The sequence below is a fragment of the Lutzomyia longipalpis genome, chromosome 2, assembly GCF_024334085.1.
Source record: "Lutzomyia longipalpis isolate SR_M1_2022 chromosome 2, ASM2433408v1".
Lineage (NCBI taxonomy): Eukaryota > Metazoa > Arthropoda > Insecta > Diptera > Psychodidae > Lutzomyia > Lutzomyia longipalpis.
Genome location: NC_074708.1, coordinates 7,601,120 through 7,618,602, shown reverse-complemented (window position 1 = coordinate 7,618,602; position 17,483 = coordinate 7,601,120). Strand labels below are relative to the sequence as shown.

Sequence of the window (17,483 nt, the reverse complement as noted above, 5' to 3'; positions counted from 1 at the left end):
GCTGTGCTACGCAAAATTCATCGATTTCCCCCTTACTATTTCACTGTGAAAAAAAATAAGTGAACATAGCTCTGGGAGAGTGGATAAGAACAAAATGAACGTTTATTCTTTTTTTTTTTACCCACCTTCTCTTGCCTCTTGCCGTAATTAAGCAAAAGTCCATGAACTTTGAGATAAATTATATGATAATTACGATAGATTTACTTTGCCTCCTATACAACCATTTTAGACACTCTACGGGCTTTTCTTGAATTTTAGTATGTACCATGTTCCCCACACACCGCCTCAATTTAGTTTTTTTTTTAACCTCGCACTAAAACGATTAATGAGTAAGTTAAATAAAATTGAGAAGAATGTTCATTAAGTATTTTTTTCTCTCTTCTCAAAATGCTTGTTAAAGTTTTGGAATAAAAATTTATAAAAGTTTATTTTGCACCGCCGAAAAAACAGTCAAAGATCACGAGAAGAGAGAAAATATTGATTTTTATTTAAAAAAAAAAAAGTCACACCCACGAGCAAAGACACATTTTGCAAATCGATTTATCACATCGCAGCATGACTTCAGAAAATTTAGATATAAAACCAGAGTTTATGATTTGAAAATGCCAATAAATTCACATTTAAGACCTCATTTGGCTTTTCATTTTTATATTATTCTATTTTATTTTCTGGTTTTCCTAATTTTTGATTTAATTTATTAATAGAAAATATAGAAACAGAAAACCTCCCAAAAAGGGGCAAATTATTGATGATTTTTTGTGATTTTCTTTGACACTCAGCTTTCTCTTCTAACATTCCATATCTATGTCTCGTCTTGAACTCAAGCTAGGACTCTTATGTACGAAATACTCATTTGCCTGCAAAGAAACCTTTTCTAAAAAGCATCCCATTTCTTGGGCTGATTTGCATTTAAATTCGTAAAAGTTCTCCTTGGACAAATTCTTTTTAAGTGTGTAAGAAAAAAAGAAAGAAAATGAGAAAGCTGTGAGAAGGGTTAGAAAAAAGAAATTTAACTTGAAGAGAGAACATACAATTCTATGGGCAACACTGAACACATGCCGAGTAATATTGGTTATTGTGTCTGGTTTTCTCAACACGTTTCTTCCCTAAAAATTTTTATCTCTCTACCTATGGGTACATATCAAGTTTATGGGATGTATACATATAAAAAAATCTAGTTGTAAAATGTCCTTTTTACAGCGAGGTCCTCACTCAGCTGTCTCTCAATCCCTTTTGAAGCGGAGCTGAACAACAACAAAAAAAAACTTTTAGGTCATATAAATTTTTGAAGGGAATTCCTTGGCTCGAGGAAAGCTTTTATACCTTCGGAGATAGAGTGAGTTTTACATAACAAAACCTCTGTCTATATATGTATTTTTTGGGAGGTTTGAGATGAGAGGCCTTTTTGGGGGAACAAGAGAGAACTCCAAGGGGATATAGACGAAGATATTTTCCATTATTGTTCAATCTTTCTAACCCATGATGCACAAATACCATTGATGCTGTGTGTATTATTTAGTCCCCCAAAATCGATGCCTTATTTAGAAGATGATGCCTGTATATTGGTATTTGATTTTTATACTTTTGTCTGGGATGGTTTTATTTGATTGTTAACAAAGGAGATTTTTGGGTGGAAGAAGCGACATGGAGAATATTCAATCCCTTTTCTGTGCTTTTATATCCAACATATAAGGGCACCTCATATTACGCCTCAATACTCGTGTATATGTATATTTACTCACCAGCATTCAAGAAGAAATCTCAGCCACCCCTTCCGTTCTCTACATATGTACATACATATTAAATCGCGAGGTAGAGAAGAGAGAGATACATACCACACAAAAAAAAGACGTAAGAACATGAGGAATTGTGACATGAAAACAGGTTGTAGCACCTTCCCAACGGATATGAAGAGAAAATGTGTGTTTGTTACTTATTCTCATATTGTATTTAAACATTACAAACAAAAGCGTGAGTTGAATATAAAATCGAGAAATTAAATATATACATATGTACTGAAAAACACATAAAAGGATTAATGAAGAAGTAGTTAAGGAATATGAATAGAGACCTCAATTCTGTGAAATATCTTTGAATTTTTATGTTTTCTTTGTTTTTAAAGTTTAATTTTTAATACAATTTTGCATTATAGTTAAAATTATTTTTATGGCACTTTGGGCACATGCCATAAAATAAAATCTATTGATTTGCTTCCTTACTATTTTTAAAAAATTAAAAGACGATTTTTTACAAATAATTTTAATATAAATTGAATGTTGTAAGTTATTCTTTCATTTCTTTTACATATTTGTTTTACTTATTTTTGATATTTTTATAGCATAAAGTGTGTCTTGTCTCGACTTACACCAACTTTTTTTTTTTAGAAAATTCCCCAAAATATCGTACATTTCGTAATTTCCAAGAACAAGAAAAGATTTTCAACAGAATTGAAACCAAAAGTTAAACTTAAAGACACTTTCGTATCCCATAGAAGAGTTTTACATAAATACTTGCATATAGGCAATGTATAAATGTGTCTATATATCACCTCAGGAGCATAATGCCAAATTGCAGAAAAACATAATATTAGAGACACATTGGGCCTGCGGTAGTGCAGTGCTCGAGCCTGAACCTTAATAAAACTTAACCTTCCAACATAGTTCAATCCTTCCCTTTTTTCATTGTAATTAAAGTGGAACGAAAAGTTGGAGATAAAATCGTTACTGGCACATTGTAGTCCGTGCTCCATTCCAAGAATATACCCGCACTCTGTTTAATACAAAAACATACGTTGTGGAAGCAAGGTTGTGTTTTGCTGCACAATATTTCTGATGCTATGCGGCTCTGCTTCTTCTTTTCTTTTATTTCCAGTGTCTTTTTACTTTTTTTTTCACCATGGTTTCATCATTAGTCTGCGCCTTTTCTTTAACACCACACACCATAAACTACAACACATATAATACCGGCTGTGCCGTACAACATATATATAAATATATATAGAAAAAAGAAACTCACTCTCAAAGAGAATTCAAGTTCAATTCTTACGCACACCCGGCTAAATCATGAGACATTGGAATTTAATTTTATTATCCGAAGCTAAATTATTCAACAGAAAAACTATTACTTTTTCCTTAATTTTCTTTAAAGCTTTTTTGTCTTTTTTTTTGTAAAATAAAATATTGGGCTTTGAACTAAATTTGTAAAGTTAAGCATTCATATTGAAATCGTGGGAAAGTCATTGACAAATTTTCCGGTTTCAATTTTATTATTTGTCCTATAAATTTAAATTTTTATGCTAAATAATTTAATTGGAAAGGAATGTGGTTAATAAAATCATTTTTATACTTTTTTACTCAAAATATTTTTTATATGACGTGTAAGAAATGTTAGATAAGTTTTTAAATAGGTTACCCGGCTGGACTATATTTTACCCGAAATATCTGACATTACCTAGAATTATTTGTGAAAAGCTAGGGCTTCTTTATAAGAACCAAGAAATTAACAATAATTTTATATAAAGAAAACGTATCTTAACTGAACAGAACTTCTTAACAGAAATGTCAGATATTTTAAACAGAGTAAGATCCAGTCGAATATTTATTACGCGTAGTATAAAAAGATTTTAGAAAAAGAAAAAAAAATCAAAAAAAAATTTTAAACCTTTTTTGAAACATTTTGTAAATTTTTATACAGCCAATTTCACCCCAGTCTCCCCTATATTCTCACTCTATAAAATTACTGACAATTCATGAAAAGTTTCCATAAATACAGAGAAAATTTCTAAGGATTTTTCCTAAAATTCTGATGAAAAAATATAAATTTTTCTTCAGTAACAAAAAAAAATCCTTTCATTTTTCAAAATAGCAATAAAATTTTCAATAAAGAGAAAGTCAAGACCCCCCTTAGAAGGCTTCAACATTTCACTTTTAGAACATATGAGCATCACAAAATAGCTCTGATTCTACTACGCAAGAATCTCTGGCCAAAAAAAAAATGAGAAGAAACCATATATAGAGGTTGGTGAGTTAATAAATATGTAGTCATGCATATATAGCGATGCTGTACATATATATTTTATCGCGATATTGGAATCGTGTGTCTTCTACCTCCATCCCGTGGTACAATGTTCTGCGGTAGAACGCAAAATCCTTGTAGACGCTTTGTTGCCACATTGCAGCTCTTATTTGATGAAGAATTCTACTGTACCTTTCCTTATCACATTGCCTAAGAGATGGATGATTGATTTTATATGGTTTCATCTGTTATTTGTGTTGTTCGCGTCTTCCCCAGTGTGTGTTGTGTGGTTTGAAGTGAAATGAAATGAAAATTAGACGTATCCAAGGAATGAAGAATTGAAGGGAAAACTTTATGCCAGACAGCAATGCTTTTTATGGTGAAAGATGGTCCTTATGTTCACTTTCGCGCATATTTCGCATACGATTGTGGGGCAGTTTAATGTTTACGATTGACTGTGGAATTGGATGGTGGCGTAGCATACATATATGTATGTACATAGTTCCTCTGGAACATAGGCGGTATATAAACATTTTATATTACCATTGTAGAAGGATTTAATATAGTAATACAATCTCGGAAGGGATGAAAAAATCCAAGAGTTCCGTACCTTCCTCTTTTGAGGGGAACGTAGATGGCGCGCGGACTGGTGCAAATTCGGGGGTAAGTGAAATGCAAGGAGGACCTTCCTCCCATTCACAAGATCATTTGCTTTCGAGCGCTCATGGTGATCACTTAAAGGGTCGCATGAGCTGAGCGTTTTTTCTATATGGACTTTTTTCTGTATGGACTTTTTTCTGTATGAACTTTTTTTTTGTACCTACGTTGAGTGGGTTGCAGTAGAGGTGCACAAAAAAGGACTGAAGGAAGAAAAATGTACACGGAGTTGAGTTCAGATCTTGCAACATTTTTGGTTGTACATGAGTGGGAATAAACAGAAATACATTTTCTTTCCCTTTTGCACAATGAGATCTTCCAAAGTCTCGAAGAGCACAAATTTTGTCTTTTCGAGCAAAATTCTGCCTCAAACACGCTAGCTCCCTCGACACGAGCTGATATTGTTACTAATGAATTGAAAATACTCGATATAAACTTTTATTTATATAAAAACAATTTTTAAGGTTTTTTTCAATCACCTTTTGGGTCAACTTTGAATCAAAAATTTTCTTCTAAAGGTTAGTAAAATATTAATTTTGAAAACTCCGTAAAAAATATTAGGTAAATTAAAAAAATATATAGGTACTTAATTAAAAATAAATAAATTCAAAAAACTAAATTGAATTGCTTAAAATATAATAATTAATCAATAGGTATTTGGCTAGACCAGAATAATAGAAAAATTCTATTTGCGGATTTAACCCTCACTCATAGAACAAAATCTGGAGGTGCAAATTTGCCACCGCAAAAGTGCTATTTTTGCCCCTCCAAAAGTGGTGTGCTGCTGTCAAACTTTTGCACGTTTGTCCCGAAAATAATTTCTTCCACCCTTCCATATGCTCCGTATACTATGAGGGGCAGGTGATCAACCCTAGAGCTATATTTTGAATTACTACGCCTTAGTTCTTAGAGATATAGAACCAAGCTTTGAGAAATAAGTTTTTTGGTTATCTGAGAAGATTGTGTAAAATTTTCAGGTCAATCCGACCACCAGAATAAAAGTTATAAGGAAAAAATATAAAAAGAGGGAATTCAAAAATTGTTGTAACAGTCAAAATTCCATTTTCTCTTCACTTTGTCACTATTAGTCTCTTTCTAGAAGATTCTAACCTCAAAAAATTATTGAAAAAAATCATCAAAAAATCCATTGAAAAATTTATTTTTGTGTTCAAAATGGATAAAAGACTTATTAGGGAGTACCAAGGAGTCTATTAAAGCTCATTTGACTGAAAGATTTTGCTTTTTTGCAAAAAATTCTATGGGGTCGGTCACCTACCCCATTGTAATGCACGTAAGTGTTTTGGTCACAGTACGGAGGGTTAAGGCGTTTAAAGAACAAAGTGAACAAAACTTTTTATAATTTTCAGCGATGTTTCAGCATAGTGCTACTTGGAATTTAGGATTTATAATTGTGTTTGAAGTAGTACATCGAGTACATCATTATGTTAAAAAGATAGTCAGATTAATATTTTAAGAATAAAAAAGAATTTTTTTGAGTCTTCCAAAAATACTTTTCGCATGTTAAGAAAAAAATATTCTAAAATATTTTTCTTTTAGCGCTTTTTAAATCTTTATATTTCTTCATTAGCTGGGTAGTGAAGAATACGAAACGGATGAGTGGTTTTTACTAACTTAAAGGGATTTCTCAGTCAGTATAATTATTTTAATCTGAACATGTCACTTGGGGCGAATTTAGTCGCTAATGTAAACAGTATGGAGTCGCTTCGCTCCAATTTACCTCGTCTCGCTTCGCGGAGATTAGATGCGCTTCGCGAAAATTTTAGATAAATTCTAAAATATTGGTAAAAATTAGGCTACTCGAATGTGGTTTAAAGGGAAATAAATACGGCTGTTTAAAATCTTCTGATATAAGAGGCCTCTGTATCAAATTTCATCACGATCGGTCAAACGGTGTAGATTTGTATAGCCGAACACGACGGATGATTACCAACAAACAGACCTTTCTTTATTATATAGATAGGTATTTTCTAGCCTTCCATTCCAAAAATATCATGGTTGATTTTGTATGCTTCTCTGTTTTAGTGATTTGAAAAGTAAAATACTTTGTAACGGATTAACAGATGAGAAGTGAGATTAGAAACTGCAAATAATATCTTAGGTGAAAAACCATTTCCAATGTCGGAAAATACCATCAACTTTATTTAAACCTCATATTCCCTCAAATGGCCTTTAAAAAATTCTAGGACGAAAATATCACATTAGATTGACCTATAGAGGAAAATATCTTGACTTAATTATTTATTATATAAAGTTTTCTGTCCGATAATCCATACAATTTCACACTTATAAATCCTAAAGATGCGACAAAAAATATGCCGAAACATCGCTGAAAAGTATAAAAGTTGTGTTCACTTTATTCGTTAAACTGACAAATAGAATTTATATTATTCTGGTCTATATTTTAATCAACTAAATTTTTTTAATTTAATTTTTTTTTCTTTTATTTTACTAACCTTTAGAAGAAAATTTTTGATTCAAAGTTGACCCAAAAGGTGATTGAAAAAAACCTTAAAAATTGTTTTTATATAAATAAAAGTTCATATCAAGTATTTTAAATTCATTAGTAACAATATCAGCTCGTGTCGAGTGAGCTAGCGTGTTTGAGGCAGAATTTTGCTCGAAAAGACAAAATTTGTGCTCTTCGAGACTTTGGAAGATCTCATTGTGCAAAAGGGAAAGAAAATGTATTTCTGTTTATTCCCACTCATGTACAACCAAAAATGTTGCAAGATCTGAACTCAACTCCGTGTACATTTTTCTTCCTTCAGTCCTTTTTTGTGCACCTCTACTGCAACCCACTCAACGTAGGTACAAAAAAAAAGTTCATACAGAAAAAAGTCCATATAGAAAAAACGCTCAGCTCATGCGACCCTTTAAGTGATCACCATGAGCGCTCGAAAGCAAATGATCTTGTGAATGGGAGGAAGGTCCTCCTTGCATTTCACTTACCCCCAAATTTCCTTAAAAAGACCTCATGCGCCATCTACCTTCCCCTCAAATGAGGAAGGGCCGAAACGATTTTGGCACTTTCGCCCTTCTTTGTAATACTAGGTCTTATATAGCAAAGATATTACATAAGTGAAGAGACATCATATTCCTCTTTTTCTTTACTCAAGAAAAATCTTTTTCTATTTCTGGCAGATGCCTCGAAGATGAGGAAACGGAATGAATCTCAAGAGATCACACAGAGCGCGCGACTCAAATGTGTGTTCCTTCACTTCTTTCAACCCAAAAGTCTCTCTTTCGGTGGATGATGAAAATTTTATATTAGATTTTCGGGCGTTTTTTTCTCTCATCCATCGTTTCTATGCGAAACGTCTTTCTGTGTAAATTAGTGAGCTCTCTTAATCCCTCCCCGGGTTTCCTCTAATAAAAATTTCTTCGGGGTCTTTTGTATGCTTGAGTTTCACAAAAATTTCTAAATTTTAGAGAAGGTATACCTTCGACCCATGCAAACACATCAAGGCAGGGAGAGATAACAAAAAATACCCCTCATACCATCTTTCCGTAGATTAGGATAGGTCTGGTGGGTCTGCTTACCTGTGTGCCTGTACCTCTTCGCCAGCTATTCAATCACCCAAAAAAGACCCATCTTCAGGTCTCCCAACAGGTCTCTTCTCTTCTCTTATTTTTTTTTTTTGGACCTTATATGGAGGCACAAAGGTTCGATGGTGGAGAGTGCAAAGGTAAAAACCTTAGCACTAAACAGTTTTGAGTCTGTTGAGTCTTTTATTGTCTCTCCGGCTCGTTTTGGGCTTTCTGAGGATCCCAGAGGATGGGTCACATGGGTAGATGTGGCTTCCAAAAAAAACTAAAAGTTTCAAGTCTTCAAATGCACAGAAAGCATGGAAAGTTTTGCACGAGATATCCTCTTTCCCGGATGTAGAATATTCAATTAATATTGATTCTTTGTGCAAAATTTCGTTTGCACAAATGCACAGAGCTTCTAAAATGGAATGCAATGGGGAAAATTTGGGGTTTTATCTGTCTTTGAGGAATGTTCAGAAAATTATGGAAACAAAAATTATTTTTATTTTATTCTCTTTGACCAATCTCTCTATGAAAACTTTTATAAGGAAAGTCAAATGATGTCCAAAAAATTGTTTTGTTGATTATCTAAATTAAAATATTCGACAGTTAAACATTCTTTAGTCATAGAGATGCTTTATTTAAAAATAAGAAGCCTAAAAAGTACTAAAAACTCATGCCTAGAGTACTAAATTAAAGTCCAAAATGTATTAAATTCAGGCCCAAATAGGTTATTCGGTTTTAAGTCATAAACAGGTTTAGATAAAGGTCAAGAAGGCTGAAAATTACTATATTTAAGCATATAGTAGTACTAAATAATATCTAAACTGTACTAAATTCAACCCGAAAACAACTTTTCTCTTTTTTTTAGTACAGATGTATGTCTGAATGAAAATATTTAGATTTTGGAAAATATTCTTAAAAAAGATAAAAGATAACAGATAAAAACCTCTTAAGTTTCTCCAAAATTTTCTTTTAATTTTACAGATCTAAAAGTAGTCTTAATTTTTATTATTTTCATCTTATTTCTACGGTCTACGGTTAATAGTTTTCGTTAAAAAAAAGAGTATTCTAAAGTTTACATTGCCTAGTGCGAGTCAAAGTACGAGCTTTCACTCACTTTTAACCCTAATAATTTTTCTGCGTGTATAAACTCTCCAATTATTTCGATCATAGTAAAAGGTTATGTTTTTTTACGTGTAAAAAAATCTTGCAGTGAATTTTATTAAAATTCTCTTCTGTTATAAAAAGAGCTCTTAAATTTCAAAGTAACCACACTAAAAAAAATCATTTTATTTTTAATGTTACCATAATTTTCTTACTCTGCTCTCACCATGAAGATTTAATTTCCACCTAAAGTAAATTTTAAAGCCACATTTTAGAGCAGTTTTTACTTGAGAAAAATCTTTAAAAATAATTTTGTAAATTTCTAATTTTCTTCAGAAAATAATTTGGAAAAGTCCTGTGATTCTATTGATTTAGAATTGTTCTAAAATAAATCGAATTATTATTTGAGCAGAATATCTAGTTCAGCCCTGGTGGTTGGTAGAGTGTGTAGTAAATTGTCGGCCATGGATGTGAAATTTGTGAAGTAGTATTGGAGGTTCGGGGTTCACAGAGCCGAGTGAGCGCGTGTGTATGGCATGAGAAGCAAACTGGGAGAGGTCTCGGCAACTCCATGGAGAGCTTTTTCTTTAGTCGTGTCGCAGCACTGGCAAAGGAATAAACTTTTCGTGTGTGTTGCGAATAGGATGTTTTGTGCATTATCCCTCTGAGAGTGTTCCTATCTCGCTAACTCCAGGTGTTTCATTTCCTGTGACATTTTTTTGTTTCAATCCCCCTGATCCTTGGCTACCGTCGCCTCCCCACCTCTGGATACTTCACAACATATAAGACAAAATTTAGAGCTAAAGCTCACGTGAGGAGGTTCAGATTTTAGTTTTTTTTTTTTACGTATACTGCAAAAAAGGATATAAAGTGAAAAGAAGAAATCCTCGTGAGGATTTTGAGAATCTACTGCAGAGTGTTTGTGGCACAGTAATGGATTTACAGTTTGCAAGAAAGATAGTGAAATTCGCTGAATTAATGAGAATTTGAGACGAAGAATTTGCAGATGTTTGCAAAGTGACCGAATGAATATATAAATGAACCAAATGTGCAATATATAATTTCTCAGATAAACTCTCTTATAGTTTTTTCGTCTTATTATTTTATTCTCTTCAATTTATTTTATTTTTTTTAAATAAATTACACACTCAATGGAAAGCAATAGGTTTAGTAGAAAAATTGTCTGTAGTGCAAAAAAGTGTCTTGGTGCGCGAAGAAAAGATGCTCAAGTAGAGAAAAATCTCACTAACATTGGAAATTCTTATGATTTTTGCAAATTACGTAAAAGTGCGTCATTTTGGGAGCTTTAATTTTTTACATTGTAGACCAAACACGTGTGAAAAAAAAAAGTTTGCAAGAAAATAATAGAGAAAACTAAAGAGCAGAGAAGCTTGAAAAAAAAGTGAATATTTGAGCTTTGATTTGAGCAGTAAAAACACTGGATTAAGAGGATACTTTGAAAGGGAGGAAGGAAGGAAGGAAAAAAAGGATAGAGAGCACTTTTGCAGGAGAATCCTTCATCACGGATTTATTGTATTTAAATGGATATTGCACGAAAAAGGTAAAAGAACCCTTTTTGTTCTCCACCACAAGACTTTCTTCCATTTTGTTTGAAATCCACGGTACGTGGTTTTTAAGAGAGCGGGCACTTCAAACAAAAGAAGTGCGTAAATGGTGATTGCGTACCTTTCGTATTTGGCCATAGAATTGTGTGTGAATTTTCATTTTTCGGTGTGTCTCTAAAGACGTGAAATTTCGTCGGGAAATGATGAGAAAATTGGGAAATTTTTCAAAAATTTTTCTCCCAAAAAGCATTTTATATCCATCTGTTTGACTCACGCAGAGCAAAGAAGATATAAAGACGGAGGAATGAAAATGTTGAACAAGACCCAAGGAGAGACCCTATGTATGAGACGCTGGTTTCATTGTCCCCCTCGATGTTCGGGTTTTTCTTTGTCTGCTCAAAGTCTACAGCCATGGGTCTCGTCCTGCTTCTTTAGCTCAACAACACCACACTACAGTACAACTCTCAGCGTCTGCATGTCAGAGGAAAAAAAAAGACCAGAGAGAGAGACTTTATTTTATTCCCCAAAAAATCCCAAAATGTATATAGCGAGAGATTTTATATAGCATCTTTTTTTTTCTTCAAAATCCAATCAATTTATTTTTTTTGTGAACTTGAGCCGGTCTCAGAAATGAAAACAGTTCTCTCAATTTATTCTCTTTTGTAATTTATACAATCTCTCACAGCCTCTCTCTTTTATAACGAACCATAATACATATATGTATGTAAGCTATATATGCTAAGCCGTGAATTCAGCTGAATTGCAGGGAATTGATGTATAGAGAAGCAGTGTGAAAGAGGAGTTTTTGAATTAGGAAACTTGAGCGATATATACGAGTGTGCTGCACACAGGCACATGGGGCGTGTTAAAAAACCTTCTGGGTAAGAGAGTCTGAAGCATAAGAGGTTCCAATTCGTTTGGTTGCGCCGTGGTTCATTCGCGTATACGTCTCTATATATAATTTGATATATAATGTACGTAGGTTGTACCTCCCTGGGTGGACTTTTATTTGGATTCTCGATGGCATATGTGTATATGAATGGGGAAGAATGAGACACTGACGCTTTTATATCATTCACTGCACGACCCTGAACGTACACTAAACTTGTGTTGTACACTCAATTCATTAATTTCCTCTTCTTTTTCTTCCACATAAAAACACATAAATGCGCAAGTATTGGATGTTCTTATGTGCGATTGAATTGAAATTTGAAACAACAAAAAAAATGTGTATTGAAGTGTGAGATTTTTTTCTTATCCCTTCAAAGAAGTTCTTGTGGTTGAAAGAAAGAGTTTTGAGAACTTTAAGAAAAGAAGAGGAAAAATCCATTCTGACCACAATTATTTCACCCATCCGGAGCCAAAAATTCAAACAAAGACCGAAGGATTTATTCCAATTAATTCTTCACAACATATTTATGCTTCCAACATCAAAGGGAGCAGCAGAAGCTAAAGTTTCATTTGGTGGATGAAAAATTTTTGGCACAGTGTTTTTGAGAGCCTTTTGAGTGTGTTTGTATGTGGCAAAAAAAGGGGTTGTGCTCCTATATGGATTATATATAGGGCTCATTCATCATGCAATTTGCATGACTTTGTACATAGAAGGGGTGTCGTCTTCACATGAAATGCGGCAGGAGTTACAAGTTTTACCATGGAAAGTTATTATTTATGTACAATTTTAGCTCATCCCGGAAAGAAGTTTTACCCACGTGGTACCCAAAGTTAAATGGAAACTAACCAGTTTCGTGTTTTACTTCAGAAACTGTGCTAAAATATTCAAATTCATCTGGGAAATATGTTGCAGGCTACGCCGTTTTTGCAAAAGAAAATAATACAGAGATAGACGTAGTTAAATTTTCACTTTCCCAATGTAGTTTTCTTCATTACGTTGCGTTGTGATTTCCTTAATTAAGAATTTGAGAAGGATTTTGGGATTAAAAGTGAATCAAAACATGATTTTAGTTCCAAAAAAAGGTTTTTTTTTATTTTCTATCTTTCATAAAATATTTTAAAAAAATATTTTCAATGGTTTTTGAAGTTTTCTTTGAAATATTCATAAAATTGTAAAATCAGAAAGAAATTTAAACACAATTTTTTAAAAACTTTTTCCCTTTTAGCTGTTTTATACGGTTTGTACTTAAAATTTTGGTAAAACAGGTAAAGCTTAACCTTTAAAAAGGTTATAGGGTTTTATATACCTAATTTAAATTAAAAATTAAAATTTTAATTTAAAAGTTTAAAGCTTCCGAACCCTTAAAAACCCTTTAAAGTCCCAAAAATATTTTTTTAAGACTTAAAAATGAATTTTAAAAAAATCAAATAACTTTTAATACATAAAACTGAAAGCTTTAACCTGAAAGTTATACGTTTTGCCAACCGCCGTCATAACTTTGGGAATTTTCTGATCAACAACATGCTTGCGTAAATTATTGAAAAGTCTAATTTTAGATTGGTTCGTGCGTTTCAATAACTTCAAAGGAAAATCCACAAATTTATTAAATATACATACCACACACTCTGCTCAAAAAAATATAGGTATGTTCCTTCCGCTAGAAAGAGAGAGAGAAAAGGAGGAAAAAGGCATGCACGGTGACAGAGATAATGCCTTTTAATAGTTAGCTTGTGTGTGGGAATAAAATCTCCACCCTGCAATTTTGTGAATGAAAATGGCGCGATTGAAAATTATTCAAGAGTGTGAGAAAAGGTGAAGGGAATGAATCAGTGTTTGTGACTAATTTCTGCAGAGAGGTGACGACTTTTGTCTCATTGAGTCACATGGTTTGTGTTAGCCGAAAAATTCACCAGAAGAAACTCCAGAGAGCGTGAGATTTCCTTTGTCCGCTCGAGTATGTTTTATTGCGTTGCCCCCTCAAACGACACGAAAAAAAAACCTAAGAATGATGTGAATGTAAAATCAAGAAAACTTTTAGGTGCGTACATGTGGGGGATTTCTTAGTGAATTTAATTTAAATGACAAATCTTTTTTTTTTTTTAACTACGACCCTGTGTCAATTATGCACAACTTGAGATCTATACGTGAGGGGTAATTAGTAACTTGTGGGCCGTGTGATTGTGGTTCAGCCCTGTGGTTTGCTTTTTGGCCCAAAGAGGAGTGGCAAATTTTGCTTTTTATTGAGCTTTGTTTCCACTTTGCGAATTTATATCGTTACGTTCCTTTGTGCCACATGACTTGTCTCCTTTCCAACCGTATACTTAAGGCCTTACCTCCTGCCCCTCCTGAATGGGTTAAACTTTGCCATAGATACTTAACTGAATATTAAATACGTTAACCTTATGTCGTTTGTAGTCATACACACGAATTTTTCTTCCTAAAATGTCTCACAATTAGGGGGTATTCACTGGAAAATGTACCAGAAAAATACACTGTAAAATGTCTTAAATTTCAGCAGTATGAAAGGTATTGAAAATTGTAAGTTAGGAAGTCAGTTGAATAAAAAAAATCTCAGTGTTTACGCATTCGTGTACAATAAGTAAAAAAAGGTATTTTCTACGCCATATGTACAGCTTACACGTATTAAATTACACCTTTTAATATTTTTCACATTAAAGCTAAAATCCTTAATTTTTACATCTTTACAATCCTAATTAGCGTCAAAATAATACACGAAAAATAATCTTTAGAATTTATGTTTTACACAAGATTTTACGCTTAATACTTTCCTCTTACAACCTCTCAGTGAATACACCGCTCTTGTTAATCACCTTACAAAGAAGGATCAATTTAAATTAATTACAAAGATTTAAGGAGAAAAAAATTGCGGTTTAGAGCACATAATGTGGTAAGGCGAAATATATATTTTCAATTGAGCAATGAGAGAAGTATGCTAAAAAAATCAATAGATCTGTTTGGCAACATCTGTTGTTGATAGGAAGAGAGAAGCACTTTATTTGAATGGTTGAGTCTTCAAAGTGATTGTTTACGCGGAGTTTTATTTTTCTGTATTTAACACCAATTGAATTGTGAGGTTTTCCATCAAGTGTATGTCATGTATCCCATACCAAGGTCATTTGTTGTGTAATTATAATAATTATGTTGCAATAAATGACGGCACACTTTTGTGAAGAAAAAAAAACGTAGCCGTGAAACATGCTCAAGTGGATGTTCACGTAATTTTTTAAGAGCACAGCACAATGTGGTCATAAGTCTTGGGATTTCTGCGTGTGTGGAAAATAGGGGAAAAACGCAAGGCATGAAAATAAAAGAGGTCTTAGAGGAAGATAGATGGTTAATTTATTGATGGAAAATGCTAAAAAGAACTGTAAGGAGAAAAGAAGTAGCATAAAAATTCTTTCTTCATTGTTTCGTACAACCGTTTGAAGTTTAATGAGTGTTTGGCCTTCACTTTTATTGCCATCGATGAGATAACAAAGTTTTCTCACAAAAAAAATTCTCTTCGCTAAGAATGTCAAGAAAACTCTTTAAGAAGGAAAAAATATTCATGAGAATTGTTGAAAATTTTGGGAATGAAAAGTATTTAAAGAAAATTGTTGTAAGAAGAGCTTCCATTGTACATAAAAGTTCCTTCCTCCTTCAGTACATTAGAATGTTCTCAAGAAACAAATTTCAAAAAATGAAAATTCTCATGGGAAATTTCCATGCAACAATGATGAAGAAAAAAAATATGGGAAGTTTCTTTTATTTTGGGAAAGAGTGTGTGAGGAACAGGTGAAAATTGCATGATGGGTCAGTTGTACAGAGTCATTGAGAGATAAGAAACCACCTCTTGTGGAAAATATGTTTATATATACTTCATTTTCGACGGACGGCCGATTTTATAATGAGCTTTTGCATAACTGCAACAAACTTGACATACATTCGGGTTTTTTTCATTCGTTGTGTCTTTTACATTAAACCATTTTCTACAACTCCAATGTGCAATGCCTCTGACTCTTTGGGGCGCGATTTATGGTGTCCACGGTCTCTCCCTGCCAACATTGAAACAATATTGTTTGACGACGCGATGTCGTCATCGTCTTACGGGGCCCCGTTCAAGTGGCAACGAGCAGCACAAAAAAAAACGGCAAGACATATTGAAATTCTATGATGAACATGACCGCAAAAAAGTGACTTTATATTGCAAAAGTCTGAGAGACAACAAAGGCAAATAATATCCGCCACCATTTCGCGTGCAAAAATCATTTATTGGCAATTTTTTGGAGAAGAAGCTTTCAAAATTTCCGTCTCTTCGCGCCAAGTTTTGCCAATGACCTTCCACGGCTCTTTTTTTCCTAATTCAGTCAATTTTTATTTCAAACTATTTTTTCTTCATCTTTTTAAGCCACCATATAACATGTATATTATGTATGTAAAATAAGTAATAATTATGAATGTGAGCGACAGATGAGGATGTGTTGTTTGGTAATTTATTTTATGATTGGTTATGAATGGTTTTGAATTATAAAATACTTCTGGGATTTCTGCGGAAATCAATTTATGACACCAGCTGGCATTTTCATATAAATTATTGTTTTTCATTATTATTAATTATTGGTTTTTGAAAGTTGAAAAGGGCCAAATGAGGGCAAAGCTTATTCATTCAGTGCAAATTGATATGGAGAACTTAATGGGATTATTGTGTTTTTGAAATATTTTATTCATTCATTTATTTTTTGATCTGTTAGGTACCTACGTTAATTATTTTTTTAACCTAGTTCTTTAAAAGAAAATTCTTCGTTTAGGGCATTGTGAATTGATATGATAATTTAGAAGGGTGTATGAATAAAGAATTTTCATCGATTTTCTTTAAATCTTTCATAAAAAAAAATTTTTTTTTAAATTCTTTTAAAAATATATTCTTCGATTCCTTTACGAATAGAACAAATAAAAAGATTCTTTAAGAACATATTCTTTAGTAAAGAACCTAAGCATCTTTTACAAAATAATTTTTCTTTTTATAATTAAAATGTTTTTAATTTATTAAAATCTTATGAAAATTTTTAAGACTTAAAACATCCGTTTTTAATTGATTTCAAATATGTTTTAAGATAAAATAATTAAGCAACAAGGGGTGTTTATCTGGCGAATCTTTGGATATTTTAGGCGAATCTTCGCGAATCTTGACGAATCTTAGCGAATCATCCGAATCATGGCGAATAATCCGAATCTTCACGAATATTGGCGAATATTGGAAAATATTTACAAATATTTGCGAATTTTGATCAACATTCTTCATAATTAGTTAATGTCGGAATAACTGACTACCTCAGACCGCGTTCAAACTTCGTATAAGTTATGTTTTAGGTGTTTATCATCCGAATCTTTGGCGAATAATCCGAAGATCCGAAGATTTTCATTCAGATAAACACCCCTTGTCAAACAAAAAAGAAAAAAATTTATAAAAAAAAATACATTAAAAAATTCTTCTAAAATTGAAAAAGAACTTATCCTTTTCAAACTTCAACTTCAAATATTTTTTATTATATTTTTAATATTTTCTAAACAAAACTTAAATGTATAAATTTACCCCATTCTTCCGTACTAAGAAACATAAGTTTTGTTACCATTCATCACTGCAATTATTTATTTATCTATTTGTAGAGAAAAAAATGTAACACCTTTGGGAAAATAAA

General features: G+C 32.6%; 2 protein-coding genes across 4 annotated transcripts in view; one reads left to right on the top strand and one right to left on the bottom strand.

The window, feature by feature from the left end:
- The window catches only part of LOC129788976 (dachshund homolog 2), a 1,190,888-nt gene that overhangs the window by 337,063 nt on the left and 836,342 nt on the right, over window positions 1-17,483 (bottom strand). The gene's annotated exons all lie outside the window — the stretch shown is intronic.
- Window positions 1-17,483, top strand: part of LOC129789076 (protein gustavus) — a 70,719-nt gene that overhangs the window by 44,785 nt on the left and 8,451 nt on the right. Inside the window, exon 1 of one of the 3 annotated variants that reach the window (XM_055825711.1) lies at window positions 9,918-10,888. The exons of the other annotated variants lie outside the window; for them this stretch is intronic. Within the exon in view, the coding sequence (XP_055681686.1) occupies window positions 10,869-10,888 (20 nt within the window). The 5' untranslated portion in view covers window positions 9,918-10,868. Of the gene's footprint in view, window positions 1-9,917; window positions 10,889-17,483 lie in introns of those variants that run through there. 3 annotated transcript variants of the gene reach the window in all.